We start from the raw sequence: 27,645 nt of genomic DNA on the forward strand, positions 1-27,645 counted from the left end.
CACGTGGCAATCTTTATGTTATCTTATTTTTTAATTTGTATTTATTCTTGAGAGGGAGACAGACAGAGCGTGAGCAGGGGAGGAGCAGAGAGAGAGGGAGACACAGAATCCGAGGCAGGCTCCAGGCTCCGAGCGGTCAGCACAGGGCCCGAGGCAGGGCTCGAGCTCCTGACAGCAGGATCGTGACCTGAGCCGAAGTCAGACGCTTGACTGTCTGAGCCACCCAGGCGACCCTCTGCATGGTAATCTTTAATCCTCATCAGAAGCCTATGGTCTAATCACCTTCATCATACTTATTTTATTGTTTATATATACAAATAAATTTCATTTACTATATGGAATTTCTGTATATATTTAATAAATATACATTTATTAAATATCATTTAATATATGGAATTTATTACTATTATTCCCATCTGACAAAGAGGAACCAGAAGCCCTGAAAGGTGAAGTTAACACACCTGAAGTGGAAAATGGTCGCGCATCCAAACCCCTGCGCTCTGATTCACGGCCCTAAGCCACCACGGAGTCCTGTCTCGTCAAGAGGCTCCTTAGGATGTACAAAGCTGTTTTGAGAAGTCAGGACTCCTATACTGTGACTTCGCAGCCAGGTGTCACGAAGACATCCAATGTGGCACAGGTTTTGGAATGAGACCGGAGTTGGGATCGTGGCTCTGAAGCCTTCACTGTAACCATGTGCAGGTGGTTTCCTCACCTATTAAGTGGCACTAAAGGTATTTTCTTCTCAGGACTCTCTGTGCACACCACTGCGCCCTCCAGATGTCATGCCTCCCACCTATCACCCGATCAAAGGGACCAGGGGCGGAGCGGGGATACACCCGGGCCGCCAGTTTTGTCACCAGGGGGCTCCCGAGACTCTCAGCGCGGAGCGTGTGCGCCTGCGCCCTCACCTCTGGCGACTCCAGAGGGGCTTGGACCGGGCGACCCCAGGTTGCGCATGCGTGTGTCGCTCCTGCGGTTGCGATTGGCTTTCAGGCGACCGTGCAGGTGTGCGCATGCGCCGCCGTAGAAGGCAGGCCCTTAGGGTAAGATGGCCGCGGGAAGTTTTGCTTCCCGCCTCAGGGGCTCCCGGCGCTTTCTGAGTGTCTTCGTGGCCGGGGCTGTGGTGGGCGCCGCGGGAGGCGGGTTCACGGCCCTGCAGGTGCTCCGGAGTCAGGGCGCTGAGGCAGCGTTGGCGGTGAGGGAGCCCGACGGTAAGTCTGTCGGCCTGCTCTTCCTTCCCTGGCCCGGCTTTCGGGCCGGATTCCCACCTCGGGCGTGAATCGTAATTTTGGACCCGCGGCTCTTCTCCCTTTGCCGTCCCCGAGCCCGGGGGTCCTGGGTTCTCCGCCTTCCTAGTCTTCCCGCCCGGCCTCCCCGCTCCGCCTGGACTGTCGCCTGCCTCCTTCGCATACTCCTCCATCTTCGTTTTCTCATCATCTACCACCGAAATATTTATCACATGTCTGTTTGTTTTAATGCCTGTGGCCTCCATTAGGTCGTTCACTCCGCACACAGTGTCAGCAGATGAGTTAGTTAATGGTCCTCATTTTGTCATCGTTCAAACGCAGAGGACCCGCCTTAACCCTACAAAGTGTCACGTTATTTTGTCAGCAGAAAACATGGGCTCATTCGGAAAGAGCAGAGAATTAACGATTGAGGACAAGCAAGCTATGGCAAAACCACAGGCAAATCCAACACCCAAAGTGGGGGGAGGAACTTCATGGCGATGACCGAGGAAGTTGGGAGGGTTTGTTTTGAAAAGTCCGTTGGAGAAAAGTGCAGGGTGAGGAGTTTCTCATTGGCCGAGTCGCATGGGTGGTCAGCGTCTTGTAGGAGTCGCCCTGTACATCTTTTCCCTCCCGGGGGCCTGGCGTTGAGGATTCTTCCCGCTTGACGGTTTTTCCTGTAACTGACACGGAGTGGTGTGGCTTCCCCTTCCAGCCTCCCCTTCCCAGCATCCAGGGTCCCCTTTAGTGAGGTTTCCCTTTATTAATTTTCACACCTGCTCGCTGTTCTCCAAAGTATGTAAATCCTGCAGCTGCCAGGGCTCCCTTATATTTAACAGGGAAAATGAGCTCATGCTCATTGTTTACGCTTTCCCTGACCTGCCGATTTAACTGGTTCCTTCTGATATTTGGCAGTTAGCAGGAGAACGGCTCTGGTAGGTTGAAGACCTGGAGAAGGCATCAGGAGAGGATTAGTTTCACCGAGTCCGTGTTAAATGTGTGCTTGGTTTCTCCCACTGGGAGGAATAATACCCGTTTTGCCCCTGTTTTTGCTGCAGCGCACATCTCTGCTTCAGCTCCAGAATGTTGAAGACGACTGTCAGTGGATGGCGGTCTTCTAAAATACTTATAAAAGGCGGTGCTTTTGTCCCCACGCTAACTCTTAAAATGTAATGAGGAGGTAGGCTCTTTCCCACTCAGTCGTATCAGTGACCAGTAATGACGTGTTTTTCCTTTGCTGCTTTTGTATACACAGTACTTTATGGGGCACCTATTTGGACATTTGGTGTGAAAGACCAGTAAGATCAGGTCTTTATTTACGGGGCGCCTGGGTGGCTCAGTCGGTTGGGCGTCCGACTTCGGCTCAGGTCATGATCTCGCGGTCCGTGAGTTCGAGCCCCGCGTCGGGCTCTGGGCTGACAGCTTGGAGCCTGCAGCCTGCTTCCAATTCTGTGTCTCCCTCTCTCTCTGCCCCTCCCCCGCTCGTGCTCTGTCTCTCTCTCTCAAAAATAAATAAACATTAAGAAAAACTTTTAAGGAGATAGCTGCAGTTTACCTTGATAAAACCACACAACCGATTACTGGCGAAGTCTGCTGCTGTCTCCTCTGCCTCGGAAGTACAGTAAAACCTTGGGTTGCGAGTAACTTGTCCTGCGAATGTTCTGCAAGATGAGCAAACATTTGTAGTAAATTTTAACTTGAGAAACGAGCGATGTCTTGCAATACGAGGAGTAGGTGATGCCACATGTCACATGATCACAACTGAGCCAGTGGTTCTTGAAATTCACTTTGGTACACAAATGCTTTGGACTATAAGTATGTTTCCAGAATGAATTACAAAATGGGATCTGGTTGATTAGACTTTTGAGCCAGTGCTTGGTAAGTCTCACCCCTCTCCCTTGACTTATAATTTCTTGTTCCTAGTAAGAATCACTGACTGTTTGTTTTTGTCCCCCCACCCCGCTTTTCATCTTTAGGTTGTGCAGAAAAGGCTCTCTTGGAACAATTTGGAGTCCCTTTAACTGGAACAGAGACTAGGCGTTACACTAATCATGCCTTGTCTTATGATCAGTCGAAGCGGGTGCCTAGATGGGTACTTGAACATATATCCAAAAGCAAGATAATGGGTAGGTGGTTAGAAGTAATGGCATTGATGAAAGATGTTTCTAAATTTAGAACAAGGAAGATTATTGATTCAACCTCTTCCACATTATATCACACTTAGAAAATGATGATGTTTGTAAGACTCACTTAGATAAATGGACCTACCTGGTAGCCGAGGAGCCCCAGACTCTTCCCAGCTTTCTCGGAGGCTGAGAGGATCCATATCCTGACATAGGAGTTGGAAGCTCTGTCTTAAATATTGCTACAACTGGCACCATTCATTCATTGTCTCCACAAATATTTTTAAAGTGCCTGCCATGTGTCTGGCATTATGCTGAGCCTTGGGACCAGAGCAGATGGTCTCTGTGTTCATGGCACATGGTTGACCTATCAAACCACTAAACATGTATGTATAATTGCTTTTAGTAATAACTGTTCCAAAGGACAAGTGATTGAAAGTTAGGTTAGTGTAAGTAAGGAACAGTAAAGAATGTGATGAGAGATAATAGGAGAACCTGGTCTTGATTAGCAAGGGTTCTCCCCAGAAAATGGTCTGGAGGGTGGATGACTGTTACCTAGGCAGAGGAGTTGGGTGGGCCATGGGGTGTGGACAAGAGCATTCCAAACAGAAAGAAAAGCACAGTTGCATCTTCGAAGGCCCCAATGTGAAGAGTTTTGTTCCTTTAGGGAGCTAAAAGAAGGCCAGAGTGGCCAGAACAAGGGAGAATGTGTGAAATGAGACTAGAGAGGTAGGCAGGTGTATAAGTATGTTTGTGTGTTTTTTAAGTCTTGGTGCACTCCTGTAATTAAGATGATATTTAATGTTAAATTGGTTTCTGTGGAGATTATTCCAGTTTACAGTATCTACCGTTAACTACTTGTCCTATCTTTCTCACCCATAATGAGCATTATTGAGCTTTACCAATTTAATAGCTGATTTTATTTCCATTTATGGGTTGCCAGTGAAAATCAGTATTTTGTGAATTATTCTTTGTCAGTTACTGTTACCATTTTCAGTTGAGATGTGATGTTTTGAATTGATTTGTGGGAGTTCTTTTATGTAATAAGGTATTACCTTTTGTCATAGTTGTTTACTCATATTTCATTTAGCTGTTAATTTGCTGTAAGGCCCACACATTATTTCTCCTTTGCTTTACAGTGCATGTTATGTTTACATATATTAAAATGCTGATACTCATATGAGTGCATGCCTGTCTGGAGCGCAACCAACCAGCACACTAGCAGAAGTCTTGGACTGCTTGCTGCTAGAAGGAAACTTAGGTAGTTGGAAACTTTATGATAGCAGTTGAGAGTTGATTAGAAATTTACATCGAGAGAAACTCATTTGGTTTAGTTAGTCTCAAGCCTAATGAGTTTCCTTTAAATACAAGACTTTTCCCAAGATGGAAGGAATTTCAGTTGTACTAATTTTATCCTCCTGTTACCATTTTCAGAGGCATATAAGAAAAACAAGGCATTTCACGTTGTAAATCCTGTGAGCTGTGTAATTTGAGGAAGCAAAATAATATTTGAGAACAGGAAGCAGGATCCTGTGATTTATTTGATTTTAGTCTAAAGAGTCTTCTGTTTTCAGGAATGACACACCAAATTATTCCCATTAACTCTCTGCTAAAAAATGACAGGAAATGTTAGTAGTAGTAGTATGTAAGAAGTATGTAGGAAAAAGTCACACGCGCGTGCGCGCGCACACACACACACACACACACATGAGTCAGCATGATAGTGAATTGCCAAGCCAGTATTTGGGGGAGAGCTAGAATCCAGAGAGGTAAGGGCAATCCTGGTAAACCAAAGCCACATTGCTTCTGGTGCCACACCTTTGTAGTAGGGAGAAGGGGACTAAAGGCAAGACCTGGGGCTCACCCAAGGTAGATTGTCTTATAGGAGACCCTCCCACATTAGCCTGGAACCCCAGAGGGCTACACCGTGGGGGAGGAAGGATGAACCAGAACAAACCTGCCTGCTCACCTTCAGGGACTGTATGGGAGATTGTCTTGGCACTGAGCAGGAAAGGGTCAAAAGGAAAATAAAAAACCTGTTCCGGAGAAGTTGAGGCCACACACTGGCTATCTTGCACACTTACAGCCCAAAGCCACGTAGCCTGGATGGATTAAGTCCTTAAGTCCTGAACTTGGTTCAGCGTGGTCTTCCTCTGGCAGTGCCCCCAGATGCCTGATCGAAGCAGGTTTATATCCATCTCAAGGAAGGCGTCTTCATCATAGGCCTTTGGAAATTCCCACAAATGAATTTTCGAGACAACCAGGCATGTGAAGAAGTGATTCCAGTGCTAATGACACTTAAGAGAAGTTTACTATCAGTTCTTCAGTTATTTTTTTCTTTACGACATGGCTCTAAAAAGCCAGGTAGTAGGTAATTTATTCTGAGTCTTGGGATCATTTAAGATTTTTCTGGCTGAGTGAAACGACATTAGAATCAGTAACTTCATTGGTCTCCATTTTAAACTTGTTTGAATAGCAGCCTGAGTATGTTCCGTTTATCCCCATTATTTTTGTAGTTTAACAAGATCTGGCCTAATGACAGTGGAAAATGTACTGTTAGGATTTGCTGGTGTCTGTTGTGGCAAACTATCCTGGCAGTATTAGAATAGAAATAAATTGAGATTTTTTTCTCTCATGTGGTACTCAGATACTTTGTTTCAGAAATTTCTGGGTTGAACTCATAACGTAAATGTTTGTTTTGTCATGGCTTAAGCAGCGACAAGCAAGATATCAGAGACACTTTCACCCTCCCCTAGACTGTGCCTGCCCAGGACAAATTGTTTTGTGTCTATATATATCCATTATTTCAGTACGTGTAAACTTATCAAATACAGTTGCACAAAATACAGTGCGTGAGGGTCTTTTGAAAAGCAAGAGTTTATTTAGTAGTAAGCTTTTTATATAGTTCAGCTATTTGGTCGTTGTTTTTACTTAAATACTACCCAGAGGATTTTTCTCCTTTAATTTGAAAGGCTAGAAGCAAAAGAATATGAGATAGCTACACTGTACAAAAAGCATTCTTTCCTAGACTAGTCCTTGCTAAATTCAGATGAGGTATCTGAACTATCCCAGGAACTTGAGACATGCACGCAATCACTAAGTACTAGCTACTCAGAGCGATACTAGCCAGCAGCAAACAGCTTGCCTTGCTTAGAGAATCTTGAGGAATATTTATCCACTGATAACTTACCCATTTTGTGTGTTTTTCTGTAGGTGATGCCGACAGAAAACATTGTAAATTTAAGCCTGATCCCAACATCCCTCCAACCTTCAGTGCCTTCAATGAAGACTATGTTGGGAGTGGGTGGTCACGAGGACACATGGCTCCAGCAGGAAATAACAAATTTTCATCTGTAGGCATATTTTTTTGGGAGGGATGGGAATACAGGGCTGGTGGTCTGTATACCAATGGACTTGGACTTTAAGAACACAGGAGTCAAACCTTAGTATTTGAGAATTTCTATACTCTTATTTTGCATTTTTCTTCCTGACTTTAATTCGGGTTTTTTTGCTTAGATGGTAAAACATTCTTAAATAGGTTGAAAAGTCAAACTAATTACTATGTAAAAGAACTGGAGAGCCACTAGGAGCTATTTATTTATTATTTATTTACTTTTATTTTGAAAGACTTCAGACCTGTAGAAAAGTAACGAATACAGCACAAACATTTTTACCTGTAGAAAAATTAAAAAGACAGTATAGCCAATACGTTTTGATATGTTTTCTTTATGTGCGCATACATATATATGTATATACAATTCTTTTTTCACTATCAGCAGTAAGTTGCAGACATCATAACACTTTATCCCTAAATAGATATTGCTCAGGAGATTGTATCATGTAAGAAATGAGGATATATGTATGTATGACAAGAGTATCATTGTACCAAGAAGTGTGTGTACATGTATTTTTGAGTATTTGTACAATAATATTCTCTAATATACAGTTCATGCTCAGATTTGCCAAATTGTTGCAGTTGCATTCTTTACAACTTTCTTTGTTCCATATTCAGTCATGAATCGCCTATCACACTTAGTTATCATGTCTTCCTAGTGTCCTTTACTTTAAGTAAAATAAGTTCTCTGCCAAAAAAAGGAGAGAAATGTCTTTTATGACATGGACATGTATTGCATCAACTTTGGTGATTATTGTCATTAAGGTGGTCGTTTTTAACCTTAGATACTCATAATCACCTAGGGATGTTTTAAAAAAAATCCTGATGCCCAGACCCAGAGCAGTTAAGTCAGAAACTCTAGGGGGTGGAACCCGGCACCAATATTTTTAAAACTCTCTGGCTTATTCCAGTGTGCATTCAAGGTTGAGAACCACTACTTGAAGAGAAGGTAATTGATGGTAATATAGATCAGTGGAAGGAGATACGACGACAGCCTTGTGTTTAGGGTCGGAAATGTGAAATGAATGCACACCTAGTGGCCCGAAATTCAGAAGAGCAAGGAATTCTTCTCTGCCACTTTTTACTAAAATGTATTACTTAAATAAAGTTTCTGAAAGTTGACCTTTATGTAGAAATTCTTTGCCAGAGGCTGAAAATTTACCCTTTAGTTTACATTGGAAACTTAGTTCTTAGAGTCTGTGTAACAGGTTTGAATTGTAAGAATTATAAAGAAAACTAGGATACCAAACTACTTATTTTGTTACAGTCCTTATTTTGAATAATCTGTATTGGGCTTTCTGACCTGAAATAACCGTGGCTCTCATTTATTTAAACAAGTAGTCACTGTAATTGCCTAGAGCTAACGTATAAGGAACTGCTTTTTGTGTCTCTTTGTAAAATCTCAAAGGGGAAGGCATTTCCGTGCAGGTTACTATTTTTATTTCTTTTCACAGCAAGCCATGGCTGAAACCTTTTACCTTTCTAATATTGTGCCTCAGAATTTTGATAATAATGCTGGATATTGGAACAGGTGAGGGGTGAGAGTTTTAAAATGTGATTCTGTGGGAGATGAATGATGTGCCAGGAGAATGTACTAGTGCGCCCGTCAACTGTTTCTCTTTCTTTCTCAAAGGCTAACGCCACTGAAGGTAAGTACTTTGGACTAGTGGTGGTCTTGGGAGTACATTTATCTGTGGGAGTACAGACTTCAAAGCAGCCAGCAATTTTGAAGTGGCAAAAGTCACTGGTCAAAAGCCAAATTTTGGAAGAAACTACTCAGAATATTACTGGAGCATTAAGAAATTTTTGAGTATGTCCAGAGGACACTGTACTTTTTTCTACGTGTATTTCAAGAGTTGCTGAGCTTGCTTTTCTTTGCTTTGCTTTTTTTTTTTTAAAGTTTTGGTACAGTTAAACATAACTGTTAACCAGTTTTAGATAGATGGATGGATGGATAGATAGATAGATAGATAGAACCTAACTTAAATCATCGAATTTGGAGCAGTGCCTGTGTGGCTCAGTTGGTTGAGCGTCCTGATTTCAGCTCAGGTCATGATCTCACGGTTGGTGAGATCTAGCCCCATGTCAGGCTACAGGCTGTCAGCTTGGGATTCTCTCTCTCTCCCTCTTTCTCTGCTCCTTTCCTGATTGTGCACACATGCATGCTCTCTCAAGATAAATAAACTTAAAAAAAAAAAAAAATCTGGGCCTTCTGCAGTTTTTTGACACTTAACCAGTTCTACCAGGGGATCTCTTTAAGCATCGAAAACTACCACTGACTGAAGTTGTTCCAGGCTGTTGCATTTTTCTCAAACAGTACTTGTGGTTTAAAATAATTAGGAGAACACCCCACACTTGAAAGACTTCAGCAGTTACAGTCATAGCTCCACACTTGTTTTGTCTACATACCCTCCCTTCCCCCACTCATTATTTTAAGCAGGTGACAGCTATATTTTATCTATAATTGTTTTCCCATATATTTTTAGAAGATAAGGATTTTTATTTTTTGTTTTTTATTAAAAAAAATTTTTTTTGTAACGTTTATTCATTCATTCATTCATTCATTCATTCATTCCTAGAGCACGAGCGGGAGAGGGGCAGAGAGAGAGCAAGACACAGAATCCGAAGCAGGCTCCAGGCTCTGAGCTGTCAGCACAGAGCCTGACGAGAGGCTCGAACCCATGGCCTGTGAGATGATGACCTGAGCCGAAGTCGTACATTTAACCGACTGCGCCACCCAGGCGCCCCAGAGATAAGGGTTTTTAAAATAAGTTTTTTTATTTATTTAGAGAGAAAGGGACAGCGAGAGAGTCCCAAGTGAGCTCCATGCTGTTAGTGAGGAGCCTGATGTGGGGCTCAAACTCATGAACTGTGAGATCATGATCTGAGCCGAAATCAAGAGTTGGATGCTTAACCAACTGAGACACTCAGGGGCCCCTAGAAGATAAGGATTTTTTAAAAAATGGAAGCAAAGCACTATTATTACTCCTAAAAATTTAGCAGTAATTCCTTATTACCAATTTTACAATTAGTGTTCAAGTTTCTCTGTCTTTAATTTTTTTTTTTTCTGGTTGATTGGTTTGGGTAGGTTTGCTTTCTAATCCTTTTTTTTTTTTTTTTTTTTAATCCTTACCAATTATTTGTTGAAGACCTGGGATATTTGTCTTATAGTTTCCTTTTTGTTTTGGCTGGTTGCATACCTGTGGAAGCATTTAACATTTTCCTTTCCTAAGGGATATATTTTTGGGAGGAAAATTTGCCTGATGATTAAGCATATATGCTGTGAGGTACAGTACCGTTGATTTTATTTTTTAGATATGGAAGCTGAGGGACGATGACATACATTGTAATTTCTCATAAATGTCTGCCAACTGCAGTGTAAGAATGCATATTAAACTCGCCATTTTTATCGAGTAAATTAGCAGCCATTTTTAAATGATAAATCCCAGTGGTAAGGATTGTTGTGAAACTGCAGGGTCGTATTTTGGAGTATATAGAGTAAATTGGTACAATACCATTAAAAATACTGCTGCTGCATATAATCAAGTGTTATTAAAATATGTATTCAGTAAAGTAATTCTGGCCCTTGGAGTTTATCCTAAGGAATGTTGTGTTATGTAAGAAATGTTAGGATGAACCCATTTGCCCCACAGGAGGAATGGTTAAATAAATAAGGTGTATCAACTTGATGAAATGATAGATAACTCTTGAAAAATGATTGAGAATTACAACACAGAAAGATAAGGGAGAAGACAATTTCAGTTCTAAAATATATACTCCGTGCACAGACAGGAAAATGTAGATAGTTGTAGGAATGTGTTTAATTTTTAAGTTTTGTGCAGTGAAGAACTGGGACAATTATTGCTTATATGCGTATGATGTTTTGTGCAATATTGTCTTGTTCACATTCATCTGTGAAATTGAGTTTTCCTGATGTCTTTCCTAGGGATTTGATAATGGTTTGCTTCTCTTCTGTATTTATGTCTGTGAGAGTATCACACCTTTTTTTTTTGCTTTGTTTTTCAGAATGGAAATGTACTGTCGAGAACTGACGGAGAGGTTTGAAGATGTTTGGATCGTATCTGGTCCGTTGACTTTACCTCAGACTGGAAGTGATGGAAAGAAAACAGTTAGTTACCAGGTAGGGGCATGTTTTAACATTCAGGCTTATGTTATTTGTATGAGATTATAATTTCATTCTGTATTCTACTTTCTAATTTCCTTTATTGAACACCTGTTGGAATCATAGGCATCGGGGATATAATGATGGATTGAAAAGTAACCACTGACTTCAGGGAGCCCACAGTTTAGAAAGGGAGACAGACGTGTTATAAGTTAATCACATTAGAGTGTGATATGCTGCAGCAGAGATAAATACGTGGTGAAGGGCCATCACAAGAGGACTGACCAACTCTATTTGTGTGGGTTGGGAAGACTTAACAGAGGAAGTGGTTTGTGAGCTAGATCTTGACAGATGAGTAAGAGTAAACTGAGTCAGTGAATCCCTGTATCATACACCTGAAACTAATATAACGCTGTATCTTAACTATACTGGAATTAAAATTTTTTTTTTTTAATTTTTTATTTTATTTTTTTTTTTCAACGTTTTTTATTTATTTTTGGGACAGAGAGAGACAGAGCATGAACGGGGAGGGGCAGAGAGAGAGGGAGACACAGAATCGGAAACAGGCTCCAGGCTCCGAGCCATCGGCCCAGAGCCTGACGCGGGGCTCGAACTCACAGACCGCGAGATCGTGACCTGGCTGAAGTCGGACGCTTAACCGACTGCGCCACCCAGGCGCCCCAAATTAAAATTTTTTAAGATGGGAGAGAAAAAGAATAAACTGAGTCAGGAAGGAGCCTGGGAGTTCAAAAGACGGAGCAGTGCAAGCACGGGACATTTGGGATTAACAGCAGAGGTCTGCAATTCTGGTATCATTAATAAAGATTGCAGCTTAGGGCTCAACACAGGTATGGGTGGCTCAGAGGGGATGATTTCTACAAGTACGGGTAAGACAGGGGCCAGATAGTAAGTAGAGGGCTTTGTATTCCATGAAGGCTTAGATTTTAGTATTTAGATAGTGAGAAGTCCTAGGTTTGTTTTAAGTGTGGGAGACATTTGGTTTGTTTTGGGTTTTCTGAAGAGTATTCTGGCAGCACTATGTAGAAAGTAGGGAGGAAGGGCTGTTTGAAAGAGAAGTCAGAGGCGAGGCGAATGGGGCATTACTGCAGTGGTCCGTCCATATGAGAACAGACACGGCGCCACACAAGCCGCTGGAGGGAGGACGATAGAGGAATATGGGAAAGAGTAACCCTGAACTGATTTTTTGGTGAGGAGAGGAAAAAGTTCAAATGATATTTAGGGGGCGGTGAGCAGAGTAAGTGGGAGGAATGGCTTTTCTTGTAGATGCTAGAGTTTTTAAAAAAGGTGAAGTTTTGGGGCGCCTGGGTGGCGCAGTCGGTTAAGCGTCCGACTTCAGCCAGGTCACGATCTCGCGGTCTGTGAGTTCGAGCCCCGCGTCAGGCTCTGGGCCGATGGCTCGGAGCCTGGAGCCTGTTTCCAATTCTGTGTGTCTCCCTCTCTCTCTGCCCCTTCCCCGTTCATGCTCTGTCTCTCTCTGTCCCAAAAATAAATAAAAAGTGTTGAAAAAAAAAAAAAAAAAGGTGAAGTTTTTTTACATGCAAGATACTTAAGAACTCTACGGACTGACGGAAAGAGAGGTTAAACCGTAAGAGCAGAATAAGTGGTGTGAGGGCCTGCGTGTGGTATGAGAGTAAGGGGTGTGGGGATTGCGGCCAGAGGGTAGCTGAATTCCTACAGTGACACACTGTGAGATGCCTCCAGGGCAGGGAACCGGGTGGGCTGGAGAGGAAGAGGTGATAGAGTGAGCAAAGAGGGATTGAAGGACTTCCCTGTAGGTCCAAGAGATGTGTTTGGAGGGAACACCTAGCTCAGCTCTAGGAAGAAAGCAGATATTTAGCAAATGCTGGTTTGGTTAGAAAGTCTGTGATAGAATTGAATGACCTGAGAAACAGGTTTAGGATAACAAAAGTAACTTTAGGGCATGTCCTGTCGCACTTGCTTATTATCTGCCCGTCTGGATCAGCGCGTAGTGATGTATGAGTATCCAGAGTGTTCACCTAGGTGCTCACGCCCTCAGAGTATTCCAGCAGTTCTTATGGGAGGGAAGGACTGGCACAGGAGTTCGTATGTTAAACAGGTTAATCTCTCCTCCGATCAGTTTGCTAATTTGATTTTAGTATTTTTTCTTTTGGTAGCAGAAAAAAATGGGCTCCCTGTATTCTCTTATTTTTAAAATATTAATTATTCTTTAAAAAAAATTTTTTTTTAATGTTTATTTATTTTTGAGACAGAGAGAGACAGAGCATGAATGGGGAAGGGGCAGAGAGAGAGGGAGACACAGAATCGGAAGCAGGCTCCAGGCTCTGAGCCATCAGCCCAGAGCCCGACGCGGGGCTCGAACTCACAGACCGCGAGATCGTGACCTGAGCTGAAGTCGGACGCTTAACCGACTGAGCCACCCAGGCGCCCCTAAAATATTAATTATTCTTGAGCTTTGTTAAATCCTCTTTACTCTTGCCGTTGGAAAAGAGGTTCTCCTAACTTTGACTTTCAAACCTTAAGTGATGAAGTTAGTTTTATGTGTGCTTTGTTTTCATAAAATTGGAAGATTTATATGACTAGCTTACTGTGTAGTAGAAGAATTTATGCAAAGTATGAAAGGAAAATTAACCCAGTAATAGCATTTACTAACAGTTGGGTTTTGTTTTTTTTTTTAGGTTTTTTTTGGCTGGATATTTTTTAAATACGGGTTGGCCAAATGCTGTAGTATATTTTTTGCTGAAAGTATATTTTTTTCCTTAAATTGGGTATAATTTTTAAAAATATAGCTTATAAAAATATCTGCCAGCTCTTTTTGCTGAACGGGCCTAAAAGCAGTGATATGTTATCAGCAGTGAGCGTACCTTGAGACCAGATCTTGTTTCTAAAGAACCATCTTCAGGGCACCTCGGTGGGCTCCGAGGGTTAAGTGTCCAACTCTTGATTTTGGCTCAGATCGTGACCTCATGGTTCATGAGAACAAGCTCCATGTCTAGCTCCACACTGACAGCACAGAGCCTGCTTGGAATTCTCTCTCTCCCTCTCTCTCCCCCTCTCCCTCCCCCTCTCCCTCCCCCTCTCTCCCCCTCTCCCTCCCCCTCTCTCCCCCTCTCCCTCCCCCTCTCCCTCCCCCTCTCTCCCCCTCTCTCCCCCTCTCTCCCCCTCTCTCCCCCTCTTCCCAACCCGTGCTTGCTTTCTCTCTCTCTCTCAAAATAAAAACTTAATGGGGCACTTGGGTGGCTCAGTCAGTTAAGCATCTCTTGATTTTGGTTCAGGTCACCATCTCATGGTTCATGGGTTTGAGCCCTGTGTCAGGCTCCATGATGTCAGTTATCAGTAATCAGTTATCAGCTCAGAGCCCGTTTGGGATTCTCTCCTTCCCTCTCTCTCTCTCTGCACCTTCCCTGCTTGCATGTGGTCTCTCTCTTCTAAATAAATTAATAAACTGAAAAAAAAAAAAAAAAGCTAGCCTAAAATAATCCTTAAATGAAAAATAAAAAACCATCTTCTACCGGGAGAACTGGGCATGTGGAAAGGTGGCTGATTCCAGGCCTGGTACAGGGAAAGTACAAAATGGAACATCTTGTGCCAGAAAGCAAGAAGTGCTTATATGGTAAGGACACGTCAAAAGGACATAGAAGTCCGCTTGCAGGCCTTCCACCTTACTGTGTCTGGGGCTCTTTGATATCACAGTATAATGGCCTGTACATCTCTTGAACTGGAGGAGAGTTTTTACTTCTAATAAATAAGTAAATACATGAGTGTAAGGAAAAACTTCTGACTGTAGAATGTCAATTAATAAATTTATAAGAATGAGTTTGAAAAATCGTGTTGCCACCATCATGGTAATAAGTGATGCAGACAAGAATCATCAGTAGATATGCTAAAACTAGTGAGTGAAAGTTTTGTGGGAAGGGAAGTAGGAAGTTTATATAGTTAAAAGAACCTCTCCACAAATTACTTATTAATAACAAAGCAAGAAGTGGTAACTGTACGGTGGAGAAATCTAACCGAGGGATCAAGGTTAATATTGTCAATAATGGGATTACTGATAAGCTGTATTTCCTGGTGTGATGCACTGAGAAGAATGCAATGTTACTTCTGGGATATTTCGGCCAAAAAGCATAGCATTGAGTCTCACTGTGTAGAAATAGCAGGCAAACTCCTTTGAGGGTCATTCTGTGGAACGGCTGTCTTGTACTCTTCAAAAATGTTAGCGTTGTAAAAGACAAAGCTTGAGCAACTAAATATTACAGATTAATGGAGCTCCATCGGTCATGAAAACAGAATGCATTGTGTGATTTCAGATCAGATCCTAGATCGGGAAACAGATGATACTAAAAAGGACGTTATTGAGACAGTTGGCAACGTTTGAGGCCTGTAGATTAGATAATTGTATTTTGTCAGTGTTTAATTTTCTGATTTTGATAGTTGTACTGTGATTATGTAAGTGAATGTCTTTGCTCTTAGGAAATGCATCCTGAAGGATGGTTCTGTGATTTATTTTCAAAGGGTTTAGGGAAAAGAGAAATACAGAGGGGAAAAATGTAATAAAGCAAAGTGGGCAAAATGTTAACAGTTGATGAAGCTGTGAAGGACACACAGGTGTTCTTTGTGCTAATCTCGCAAATTCTAAATTTGAAATTAGGATGAAACATGTATATGTACACGTATTTCAATATATCTTTTCTAGACCAGAATTCTTCATTACACTGGAATATATAAAACTAACCACTAAAAAGACTTACCTCGCTTCTCCTAAATAGTGACTGCTATCCAGGCCTTAAAGAGAGTTTCAAAAGAGACCCGTCATCTGTCTTCACCCAAATTAGTGTCATGGTGATGAAATGTGTGAGAGCAGTCACAGTCAGCTTCCTGAAGGGTATACTTTGAGTAATAGTCTTGTTTTCTTGTTTTTGTATTAAAGCCCTATTGGTCTTAGGTCTTTTTTTCAAGTTCTGGGCTTCTGGACCTGTCCTGTTAGTTTTCCATATCCATATTAATTTATAGGATCTATGCATGCTCACTGGCAAATCTTTAATCTAGCAAGCCTTCAAGTGCCTGTCATGTGGGAGGAGGATGTATACAGAATTGTAAATGACATGCCTCAAACTACACTTTTGATTGCTTTCTCCCTTCTTCCCTGGATTTCACATCCTGTGAGTCCTCTCTCTCCACTTCTTTGAGTCAACAACTTTCTTAATAACTTTTAATCAGATTTTGCTGAAGCTCTGGACACCTGCGATGTGGCAGAGTCCTCCAGTGACGTTCTCTGCCTCCGGTTCTGTTGGTGCCAGTCCGTCTGGAGTCCAGAAATCATGACTTTTCTCATCCCTAAAACCATCAGAAATCAATAATACCAAAAGAACAGAAAAGTAAACTTCATTTGTACTGAAATCAGGAAATGCCCATAGTCATATCAAGAACTTCAAATAATATCTGAAAGATACAGTACACTTGGACTGAATTATACAAGGTTATTATTTTGACATGTGTGTTAATTTGATGTGTATCAAAGCATGGGGCACGGTCCTGGAATTAGTAAGGAAGTTTTTAGTAAGGCAGAATTTCTTTTTTTTTTTTTTCTTTTCCTTTTTCTCATCCACAGAACCTTAGAGAGCAGATGCCTTTCTGTTAATTTTAAAGCTTTCGACGGGTGCCTGGGTGGCTCGGTTGGTTGAGCATCTGACTCTTGATTTTGGCCTCAAGTCATGATCCCAGGGTTGTGGGGTCAAGCCCTGTGTTGGACTCTGCACTCTCTCCCACTGTGCCCCCTTCCCCGCTCACAGGCATGCTCGTTCACTCTACCTCAAAAAAAGAAAAAAAAAACAAACCCAAAAACCCAAACAACTTTTGAATCTATTTTTCATAAATTATGTGTTATGTTAGAAGTTGTGAAGTTAGATGCTTATATTAAACATAGTTTAATCTTGATGCTTTTTCTCCCCCCTCATGTTGAAGCCATAGTTGCCAAACAATCTTTTAATGAGCCTTAAATCCATACTTTAAAAATTTATTGTTATGGAACTCTATGTGCACAGTAATGAAAATCAGATAGTATAAGAGGTATGAGAGGGACAGTTTCCCGTCCCAGCCCCACTGTCCAGTTTCCTAGTTCTTCTGCTGTTTATCTACCTGTCTGAGAATAATGGGTGCTAAACTGTGTTTCTTAATTTTGATTTGCCCAATTTAAATGGTCTCTGTTGATGCTTTCACTATGAAATGCATGAATTTTCTTTGGTTCACTTCACACACTGTCCCATTATGTCATTCATGATATTTTTAGTTCTGATGTCGGTAAACTTTGCACCATAAACTTTATGTAATATACTTAAATCTTTACTTCTTAATCTATTACTTATGTATTGTCAAGGTTTATGGCATTTATTTTTGCGTTTGCTGCTATAATTTGGTCTGAGCTTCGCCTATAGCGGAGATTCAGACAGAGGCCTTCTGTGGCACATCCGGCATGTAGATTATTTGATTTGGTTAACACAGTGTGTTGTTTTTGAATTAGTTGCTAATTTTTCATAATTGGGAGGTTTCACAAAAAAATCCAGGTATTAGGGGCACCTGGGTGGCTTAGTTGGTTAAACATCTGACTCTTGATTTCGGCTCAGGTCATGATCTCACGGTTCGTGAGTTTGAGCCCCACGTTGGGCTCCATGCTTGACAGCTCAGAGCCTGCCTGGGATTCTCTCTCCTCTCTCTCTGCTCTTCCCCTGCTCGTGTGCACTCTCTCACTCCCTCTCTCTCTCAAAAATAAATAAACTTTAAAAAATTTTTTTTAAAAATCCAGGTATTAGCTTCTCTTAAAAAAAATCAGATGACTCAAACACTTGGCACATATTCCCGTAGGGCATATGTAGTAGCAGCTTTCTCTCTCAATGGAACACATCTTTTTCCGTTCACCGTACTCCTCACCTGGTCCATTTCATCCATTTATATTTCCTGTCTCGCCCTCGTTGGTCTCTGAGTTTTAGAATCCTGACTCCGTTGAAAGTATAAAAGCAGCACATATAGTACTCTGAATGTTTAAGTAGAATGTTTGGATCTGTGGAGAAGTAGCTATAATCCTGTATTATTAAGTTGTGCCACTTGAGAGAGGTTTTCCATAAACAACAAAAATCTGAGAAGTGGGGTATAAAGATGGCAGGGTATTATAATTGCTGCCATTTAAATCTATTCCATTTAAATGAAGCACCTGGGTGGCTCAGTCGGTTAAGCGTCTGACTTCAGCTCAGGTCACGATCTCACGGTTCGTGGGTTCGTGGGTTCGAGCCCCGTGTCGGGCTCTGTGCTGACAGCTCGGAGCCCGGATGGAGCCTTCTTCAGATTCTGTGTCTCCCTCGCTCTCTGCCCCTCGCCTGCTCATGCTCTGTCTCACTCTCAAAAATAAATAAATGTAAAAACAAATAAATTTATTCCATTTAAAGAATGGAATACGGTACTTTTCCTCTCTATTTCAGACCATTTAGCCTTACCATCATGCTATTTTTTAAAAAGGTTAATCAGTTTCTTCTTGAAGACATCATTCTTGGAGCCCTCTGACTTCTGTTCTAATACGAACTGCTTGTTTCCTGCCTTCCAACCCTTCTCTCCCACCCGCCCTTCTTTCCTTCCCTTTATTCAGCAAATATTTATTAAGCTCCTACTGTGTACCTGGCACTGTTCTAGGTATTTCTGATAACAGCTGTAAACAAATGTATAGTGGAGAGGACATACACAATAAACAAAGTGCCATATGGCAAAAGAAAACACGGAGTTGGAAAGGAAAGGATTGGCTGCTAAGGGGAAATGAGATTGGGCAGGAACCTAAGTGAAGTAAGAGAGCAACCTATGGGGAGTTTTCCAGCAAGTGCAGAGACATGAGGGTGAGACTAGCTTGGCGTATTCGGGGGGCTGCAAGAATGCCAACGTGGCTAGAGCAGAGTGAGCACTGAAGAGGAGGGCAGTTAGAGGGAGGCAATGGGGAGAGGTCCGGATCGAATTCAGGGAGGTGCGACGACGCTGTTTGATGAGGATAGTGACATAAGCTGGTTTAGATTTTTTTTCTTTAATGTTTATTTATTTTGAGAGAGTGTGAGTGAGTGCAGGGAAGGGGCAGAGAGAGAGAGAGAGAGAGAGGGACAGAGAATCCCAAGCAGGCTCTGCAGTGTCTGCATGGAGCTGGACGTGGGGCTTGATCCCATGAACCGTGAGATCATGACCTGAGCTGAAATCAAGAGTCGGACGCTTAACTGACTGAGCCCCCGGTGGCATATATATATGTATATTTTTTTAATTGGGGGAGAGAGGAGCAAAGGCTTCAGCCCAGGTTGCCATTTTGAACTGGAAACCTCCTTTAATCCTTATTCATTAGTTTTTTGCACAGCCTTTGGCAGAGCACGTTGGTATTTTGTAACATTTTATTTTGAAGGAATTTCAAATTTGTAGAAAAGTTGCAAGAACAGAGAACTCTGCTACCTGTTTCACCTGGACTTGTTAGCTCTCTGCAGTGTTTGCACCCTCTTCTCTATGTATGCATGCACCTATTCTTAGGATTTTCTCAGCCATTGGAGAGGTCATTGCAGATATCTTGTCCCTTTCCCCCTAAGTACTCCATTCTTTCACATAACCACAGTACAGTGATCAAATTCATGAAATTTGGCATCTAAGAATAGTATCCACAGTACAGTCCATGTTCACATCTTGCCGGTTGCCTCAATAATGTTCGTCACGCAGCCTTTTTTCCCTGATAGGGAATGAAGTCTAGGATCATGCATTGCATTTAGCTGTCATGTCTCTTTAGTCTTCTTTAATCTCAAACAGTTCGTTCCTCAGCCTTTTTGTCTTTTAACGATGTTGACGTTGACGAATATAGGCCAGTTGTTTTGTAGTATGTTCTTCAAATTGAGTTTATCTCTCGTTTCCTCTGATTAAATTCAGTTCTGTTTCTGGCGGAACACCTCAGAGGTGAGCTTGTGTGCACCTCGGTGCATCATCGCAGGATGCGTGTGCTGTCGGGTTGTCCTGTTATTGGTGATCTCACCTTAGATCACTTGATAAGGTGGTTCTCTCGAGATTTCTTCACTGCTAAGTTAGCATTGCTCCTTTGAATCTAATCAGCTGTCTGTGGAAGTCCTTTGAGGCCGTGTTAAGTATTCTTTTCCTCTTCAAACTGTCACCTGCTAGTCTTCGATCCATTGAAGATTCTGGCCTAAATCAATTAATGCTGTAATTGTTGCCAAGTAATGATTTTCTAATTCTTCTTCCTTCTACTTTTATTAGTTGATGTTCTGCTGTAAGGAAGAGCTTTTCCTTCTTATTTATTATCAGTGCGAATTGATGGGTTCTTATCTTATTCAGTGAGTTTTAATCGATCTGCTGTGTATTCATTTTGATGCTCAAATTGTCTTTGATTTGGCCAGTGGGAGCCCCTTTAGACTGTCTCCCGTGTGCTTTGACACATCCTCGTTGTATTTTTAGTGCTTCTACTTTCTGGAATAATGTGATATTCCAAGGCTCATCTTGGCCAGACTCTGGGATCAGCCTTCTCTCCACAGCCCTGGTTCCTTTTAATGGGGATTGGTATTTAGAAACCAGGATCTGGGTGGCAAGTTGATTCTTGAGTGCTCGTCTGCTGTTGGCTTGTCATGTGTGTTCACCACATTTATTTTTAGCTTAAAGTGGGTGGAGAGAGCCCCGAAGAACATAGTATACAAATTCTAATGCCTTTAGTGGCTCACTGTTCGGAAGACCTTCTTTCTCCATCCTCATTGCTCCTTTGTATTTTTTTTTTTTGTGGAGATAAATAAAGCACTTAACTCCGTGTATTATGTATGTGTATGTACAGTTGAATGTTGATAGGAATCTATATCCCTGGGGAGGGATATAGGTTTTCATTTTCTTAAGATTCATATCGAAGTGATTTACTTTTTTATATTTGTATTTTCACTAACATTTTCTCTGTAGTAATACAGCTTTTGTTACACATGGCATTATTTTTTCAGATCAAACGACTTCAGGTGGAATTTTAAAGTTAGAAGCCTGTAGTGTATCTATTACCATGAAAGCAAAATATGATCCTTTAGTAAATTATTTAGGAAAAAATGTTTCAGCTTGCCATTTCAAGAATTCAGTTGGGCCAAAATTTTACACGTGTGCATATACATATATACACACATGTAAACTTGGGAGAATTTGGTTAAAGAAAGGAGACATGGAAGGCAAAGCCAGCAAGGGGAAGAGATAGGAGAAGGTAGGATATGTGCTGGAAAACAGTAAGTTCTGCAGACAGTTGGGATAAAGCGCTCAGATAGGGAAGGAGACAAAAATAACAGGAAAGGTTGGAGCCAGGTGTTTGAAGCCTTAAATGCCCAGCTAAAAAACATTCGGGCTGTTCTCTAGCTATTCATAAGAAAATAGTTGTGGATAAAACCACGTCGTTTAGTGATGCTGAGAAAGGGGGTGCAGCACTGCCCAGCCTTAGAGACTGGTTTGTTCTCCTCAGGGTAAATATTTGAGTTGTGAACTCCTGTTTTCAAGGGAATATCTTGCAATTATGTATGGCAGTTCAGAATGCCTGGAAAGTGTTTTATTTTCTCAGACCCAGCCATTTAATATTGCTTGTTTACAACTATGTTCTGAACCTTATTTTAGGAGCATATAGCTAATAAAAATGGTGTTTATTTAGTTTTCTTTCTAGACAATGAGGCATGTATGTGTATACTGTACAGGAAGTGAAGCAAATGAACTGGTATCAATTGAGGGCCGGACCTACCACACGGTATATAAGCAGTTTTAGACCTTCTATCTCATTCAGTCCTCATAAGCAGTTCTTACAAGGAAGTAGTGGTTGTCTTTTTTTATAGGCAAGGAAATTGAGGTTTTAAGGGGTCAAGTCCAAGTCACACAGCTAGTAGTTGTCAAAGGGGAGATCCAAACATGGGTCTGCCTACGTGTATGAGAACTGCCAGTCGTTCATAGCATTGTTCTTTGAAGCTCTCAAAAGTCTACAGTCAAGGGACTGCTGTGCTCTTCCTGCACAGCAGCTTAAGGCCAGGAGGTAAAAGATGGTGAAAATGGAGAGCAGTTGCAAGTGATATCTGCTAGCATGCAAAAATAACAGAAAATGGGCCAAGGGGAGGATCCCTGCTAGCCAGGCGGAAATGTCTGTTAGAATATGCAGGAAAGGATCAGAGCGTCATAGGACTTGAGTGAATGTGGGCCCAAGGGAGGATTAGTCGCAGTGATTTTATCAGAAGTGAGTCATCTGACAGCTCTAATCAGAATCACCCCCTTTATTATAGCTGAGGTCATCCATGTGCTTTCTCTGACGTGCCTGTTTCAAGAAGAGATTGATTCCAGACAAGTGAAACATACCTGAAGATTCTGGCCTGAACATTATAGTTGACCTGACAAGAATGTGAGCTTCAAATTTGTCACCTCGGTGGTGGTGGTGGTAATGTTAGAAGTACTCAACAGTCCGCGTTTTCATTCTACAGCATTACTTTCCAGACTCATTCCAAACCGATTCCTAGAGGGGGAGGAAAGGGGAAACATGCTTTCAGGAATCTTGAGGCATCACCTGAAGTGATCAGGGAGTAATTTTTTTTTCTCTTTTGAATTTCCTGTTTGATCTTTAGGCAGAGCTTTTATTCATGTCCGTATCTGTTTTAATTCAAAAATAAATTATTTTACTGGTGAAGTATCTCCTTCCTCCCACCCTAAATCTCCCAAGTAGAATGGACAGTGGGAAGGTGGTGCTGGTTGGACTGAGACTTGGCGGTTCCCCATCCTTACCCGGAGCAGGTGCCCAGCCTGCGCAGCACTGTCTCCCGGGCTTTGTGCTGCTGCCCGAGCTCCTGCACGGGCTTAACACTAACACAAGGGTTGGCTGTCTGCCTGTTGATTTTGCCACATGTTCTGACTCCCTCCTTTCCTTCTTCGTCTGTCCTCAAAGGTGTGGAGTCCCTGTTTATCACACTGACATGGTTTCTTTCTTTCACTTGATTGGCTTGACTTTTTAATTTTATTTTATTTTAATTTTATTTTATTTAATTTTATTTTTTATTTTATTTTATTTTATTTTATTTTATTTTATTTTATTTTATTTTAGAGAGTGTGAGCAGGGAAGAGGGGCAGAGTGGGGGCGCGGGGGGAGAGAAAGAGAGAGTGAGAGGAAGAATCTCAAGCAGGCTTCACACTTAGTGCGCAGCCCATCGCAGGACTCCATCCCACGAACCTGGGATCATGACTTGGGCCAAGATCAAGAGTCAGACCTTCAACTGACTGGCCACCCGGGCACCCCAATTGTCTTGATTTTTTAAGGGCTTGGTCTCTTGATGGGTCTAACAGATTTACTTTTAGATTTTCTTTTTTTGTCTTACCAGGGGAATGTAACCAGATATATATACTGATTCTAGCAGGTACCTGTGTTTTCTTCATGCTGCTGCTTAATTTTATTTAAGGCCCAGTAGGTGTATGTTTGTGACCTGACAAATGGCAGCCTTAGCCCGAGTATTGTGTGTTGCCTGTCTCTTCTGGCACTCCAGTTCTGTGTGTGTGGAGCTGGGGCAGCGAGAGCAAATTGTCGTTTCTGTCTCTTGGACGGAAGGACACCTCAGGCCAGCAGGTACAAAAACTAACTTTAGGTCGCGAGTGAGTGCCAGCTTTATGGCTGTTGTCTGTATTTTGTTTCCTAGTCACACCCAATTGATTTCCAGTTTTGCTACAGTCTTGACAAGAGTTCTATGCTCTTTGGTTTAACAGCAGTGAGGGTTTCCTTTGTAGAGTATTTTTACACCTAAATCTTCTACGACAAGGATTTGTGCTGATTTACTGTTACTGAAGACTTAGGTCATGTTAAGCCCCGAGCCTTTTGTCGAGGGTCTCATTTGTGTCCATCCTGCTTCCTTCTGAAACCCTATTGTTCACCTTTAACTGATCTAATCTTGCTTGATCCCATATTTCCCCACAGTCCCTCAGCAGAACTGTTTTTTGTACCAAATGAAATTACATCTGATCTTTTGAATGACCTCCACTACAAAAATTACTTTTTACATAGGTCTTGCAGATTTTGAAACTTTTTTTTTTTTAAGTAACATATCTTTGTACCTTTATAACCATTCTGTGAGATGGGCAGCATGAAGATAGTTACTACTTATTTTATGAAGGGGGAAAGAAGGTACCAGTGGACATGACTTGCAGCCTAGTGGCAAAACCAGGACTTGACCAAGTCCCTGGGGTTTCGGTCCCTAGCAGTTTCTTTTTTTTTTTTTTTTTTTTTTTTTTAATTTTTTAAATTTATTTTTGAGACAGAGAGAGACAGAGCATGAACGGGGGAGGGGCAGAGAGAGAGGGAGACACAGAATCGGAAGCAGGCTCCAGGCCATCAGCCCAGAGCCCGACGCGGGGCTCGAACTCACAGACCGCAAGATCGTGACCTGAGCTGAAGTCGGACGCTCAACCGACTGAGCCACCCAGGCGCCCCGGTCCCTAGCAGTTTCTACAAACATTTTGTGAAAGACTTCCAGTTTTCCCAGAATTGGGATAATTTTATTGTGTAGGTTGAGTTGTCTACAAAGATGATAGCTCTAAAATATTTTAACGATTTTTTTAAAAGTCTTAAATTCAAGGAAGAAAGAGTGGATTTTCAGAATTTCCGAATGTTGCTGGTTCCTATTTTAAACAGGTTACAGATGTTTACTTCCTAAGAACAAAGCAGACTAAATCAGAGAAGATAGTGACTAAGTTTTCATTTTTCTCTTTATTTCTAGGGGTAGTATTTTGCCCCTCCTTGTTGACATATTGTGAGAAGGTCATGGGTGAAATAATCACATGATGTGGTTCTTAGTAGGAATTTTTGTGTCCATGAGGATTCTTAATAGTAGTATTGGAGGTCCTCTGGCTATTGTGTGTTTTTGAAAAGCTAATAGAAATGGTTTATTTTTATAAATCTTAAAACGTCAAACTTCTTTACTTTTGGCTGGAATTTAAAGACTCTGATTAGAAGCCCTGGTTGGCACTAGATGGGCGTGACCATTTAATCATTCTGGAAATTTGCTATTTGTTTGTAGACAAAGAGTCCATGGAGAGAGAATACCATCAAGCGAATGGGCTCGAAGGCGCCTCATCGTTGGCGTGGGGCTGTGCTGCAGTGGTGGAGAATGTCCACCAGGTGGCATCAAGGGTTTGCTTCACTGTTGGCTCCCCAGCTAACACTTGAAGCCCATTTAAACTTCTGCCCTTGTGAACCATGGCTCAGCTGCAGCTGTGCCCTCAGTTTCGGTCCCTGGCTTCCCTAGCCGCCACTCCCTTAGTGCTGTTTGTGCTCCGTATTGGCATCTGACCACATTTTGCCTCTGGTGAAAGCAGTGGGGTTGACTCTTCCTCTAGATGGGAAGCTTCTTGAAAACAGACACCAGCTGCATTCATTGTAGAGCTTGCCCCTTTCTGTGTTTGCAGCAGTGGCAGCCATAGCGCCTCTGAGTTGCTCTGTTGAGTTGACATCTGTTGGTGATGTGTAGGCTCATTGTGGATCTCTATAGAGTTCACCTTCAGTATGGTTTTTGCCTTGAAGAGTTCGTTCATTTCCTCAGCTTCATAAGTGATATGTTGGAGGGGTGTAGGGTTTTGTGCCTATAGATTGTGTGCTTTCATAAACTTTAAGGTGAACCCCGATCAGCCACTTTCAGTAACTCCAGAGACAGTAGTTGCAGACAGCGATCCTGTAGATGGGGCTTCCCTGTAGCCCTGCTGTTGGTCTTGGCAGTGGAACCTCTGTGCGTGCCAGACAGCAGATAGCCATGGCATTTTCAGGCTGTGTGCCACTTAGGTAGAAGCTAGAGGAAACCAGAAAAGAATCCTTGTAGCTCTCATCCCTCTGCCTTAGCTGGGCTCCCAGCAGGGGCTCCTGTAGCAAGCAGCTTTGATCAGGAGCAAAATGCCTACTTGTACAAAGGAAGGACCTGGGAGGGCCAGTAGTACACTTGCATATTGTAGTTGGATCGTATCATTTTATTGGAGGCCGTTAAGGAAATGGATGTTCAGTTTTCCTTTTTCAGAAAACGGATATGGCTTTTAAGCCAGTTGGAAGGAAATTTGAAAAGGCTCCATAATAATGTTATTTCATTATTAGAGCAAACCTGCATAGGCAACCAAGTTGTTTGCAGGCCGGACCCTGGCTCTGGCTCTTCTCTTGTATGGATACCTTTCTATAGTGCTTGGTTTGATGACATTCTGAAGTTCTGTGTTTGATAACAGGCCCAGGAGTGTGCAAAACTCTGAGCTAACGGCATTCACATTTACTTAATTGAATTTAAAAAATGAGCCACAGTCAAGGCGTAACTGGAGATAGTAATACCGACGTGGTGCGTCTGGCTGCTTTTCTGAGGGCTATTTGTTGAGCTCCCTGGTGAATTTGATAGACCAAAGCCATATTTTTATTTCTAGAGCCGGGAGTTGCCAAGCCGGGTTTTGACCTTTGGATGTTTAGAGAGCAGCAGAAGTTCTGATTATGTGATGAAGGGAAAAATGACAGCTTTTCTTGCCCGTTAAAAACCCAGGACTCACTCATGACATTCCTTTGCCCTTTGTCCTACAAACAGAGCAGAGGATGTGACCTCTACTCTTTGGGATGACATTATTTTAAAGAATGTGATCAGAATCGACCTGTTAGGTGCTCATCTTCTCTGCGAATCTCAATTTTGGTTTATTCTTACCTTTGGCAGTTGAATTTAAATCCGTGGGTAAGGTAGCTTACAAATGCCTTTTCAGAGATGCATTAAAAATCTTTTCAGGAAAAATTTGGGAACTGCCAGCACAAGTTAGCATGGCTCACATGACTGCTTTGTGTTTAGGTGATCGGTGAGGATAATGTGGCGGTCCCCTCGCACCTTTATAAGGTGATCCTGGCTCGCAGAAGCCCAGCGTCCGCTGAACCACTGGCACTAGGGGCCTTCGTGGTGCCCAATGAAGCCATTGGCTTCCAACGCCAGCTAAGTGAATTCCAAGTGAGTCTTCAGGACCTGGAGAAGTTATCCGGACTGGTGTTTTTTCCTCATTTGGATAGAACTGGTGGCATCAGGAATATCTGCTCTGTGGACACCTGTAAACTCCTGGATTTCCAGGAGTTCACCCTGTACCTGAGCACGAGAAAGATTGAGGGAGCCCGATCAGTATCCAGACTGGAAAAGGTCATGGAAAATTTGAAGAACGCAGGGGTTGAACCAGATGATTACTTCATGAACCGCTACAAGAAGAAACTAGAAGAACTCCAAGCCAAGGAGCAGTCAGGACCCCTGACTGGGGAGACAAAGCCATCTTAGTTGCCATCTCGGAAGACGTGCGAGAGCACCTCTAACGAAGCGTGTGTGTCCTCTCCAGGCTAATGTATTTTCGTGGCTTGGCTTTAAAGAAATTACGAACTCCTAAACGTAAGACTAAATTTCTCTCCAGAGATAAAAGATCCAAAAGATGAGAGATCAGTATTTTATTTGACGTGGGAACTAATTAAGGAAACCGTGAGGTCTGCAGGTTGTGTGCTGATCTTGTGTCAGTTCACAGGACTCTGACCGCAAGATGACATTGTTTTTGTGTCCCTCTGGACGTCAGCACGTGAACGCATTTTGTCTTTGTGCCTCCAGGTCACGCACTGCGTGTGATGTATCTGCTCAGCTGTCTTCAAGTCCAGTGTTGTGTGTTTTCTTTCTCTAGGACCCCAGTTGCTCTTTGAGGTGGCCTTTAGACGTCCTCTGTGCGCTGTCCTGTCCACGTGTGTTATAGTGGCATAGA

At 42.3% G+C, this 27,645-nt stretch overlaps 1 protein-coding gene across 1 annotated transcript; it reads left to right on the top strand.

Annotated features, from left to right (window-relative positions):
* Positions 1-1,022: 1,022 nt before the first annotated feature.
* EXOG (exo/endonuclease G) lies at positions 1,023-27,538 on the top strand. The gene is made up of 6 exons (XM_058729438.1): positions 1,023-1,214; positions 3,206-3,355; positions 6,566-6,705; positions 8,201-8,277; positions 10,773-10,887; positions 26,712-27,538. The coding sequence occupies exons 1-6, from the start codon at positions 1,052-1,054 to the stop codon at positions 27,177-27,179; spliced, it is 1,113 nt and encodes a 370-aa protein (XP_058585421.1). The 5' UTR covers positions 1,023-1,051; the 3' UTR covers positions 27,180-27,538.
* The last annotated feature ends 107 nt before the right edge of the window (positions 27,539-27,645 follow it).

Source organism: Neofelis nebulosa, chromosome 5 (assembly GCF_028018385.1).
Source record: "Neofelis nebulosa isolate mNeoNeb1 chromosome 5, mNeoNeb1.pri, whole genome shotgun sequence".
NCBI classification, from domain to species: Eukaryota; Metazoa; Chordata; class Mammalia; order Carnivora; family Felidae; genus Neofelis; species Neofelis nebulosa.

Bases quoted from the DNA above. Each gene is read 5' to 3' on its own strand.
- EXOG (XM_058729438.1), top strand. From the start codon at position 1,052: ATGGCCGCGGGAAGTTTTGCTTCCCGCCTCAGGGGCTCCCGGCGCTTT. The intron at 3,356-6,565 runs GTAGGTGGTTAG...GTTTTTCTGTAG, and splicing joins ATCCAAAAGCAAGATAATGG to GTGATGCCGACAGAAAACAT. The intron at 10,888-26,711 runs GTAGGGGCATGT...CTTTGTGTTTAG, and splicing joins AGAAAACAGTTAGTTACCAG to GTGATCGGTGAGGATAATGT.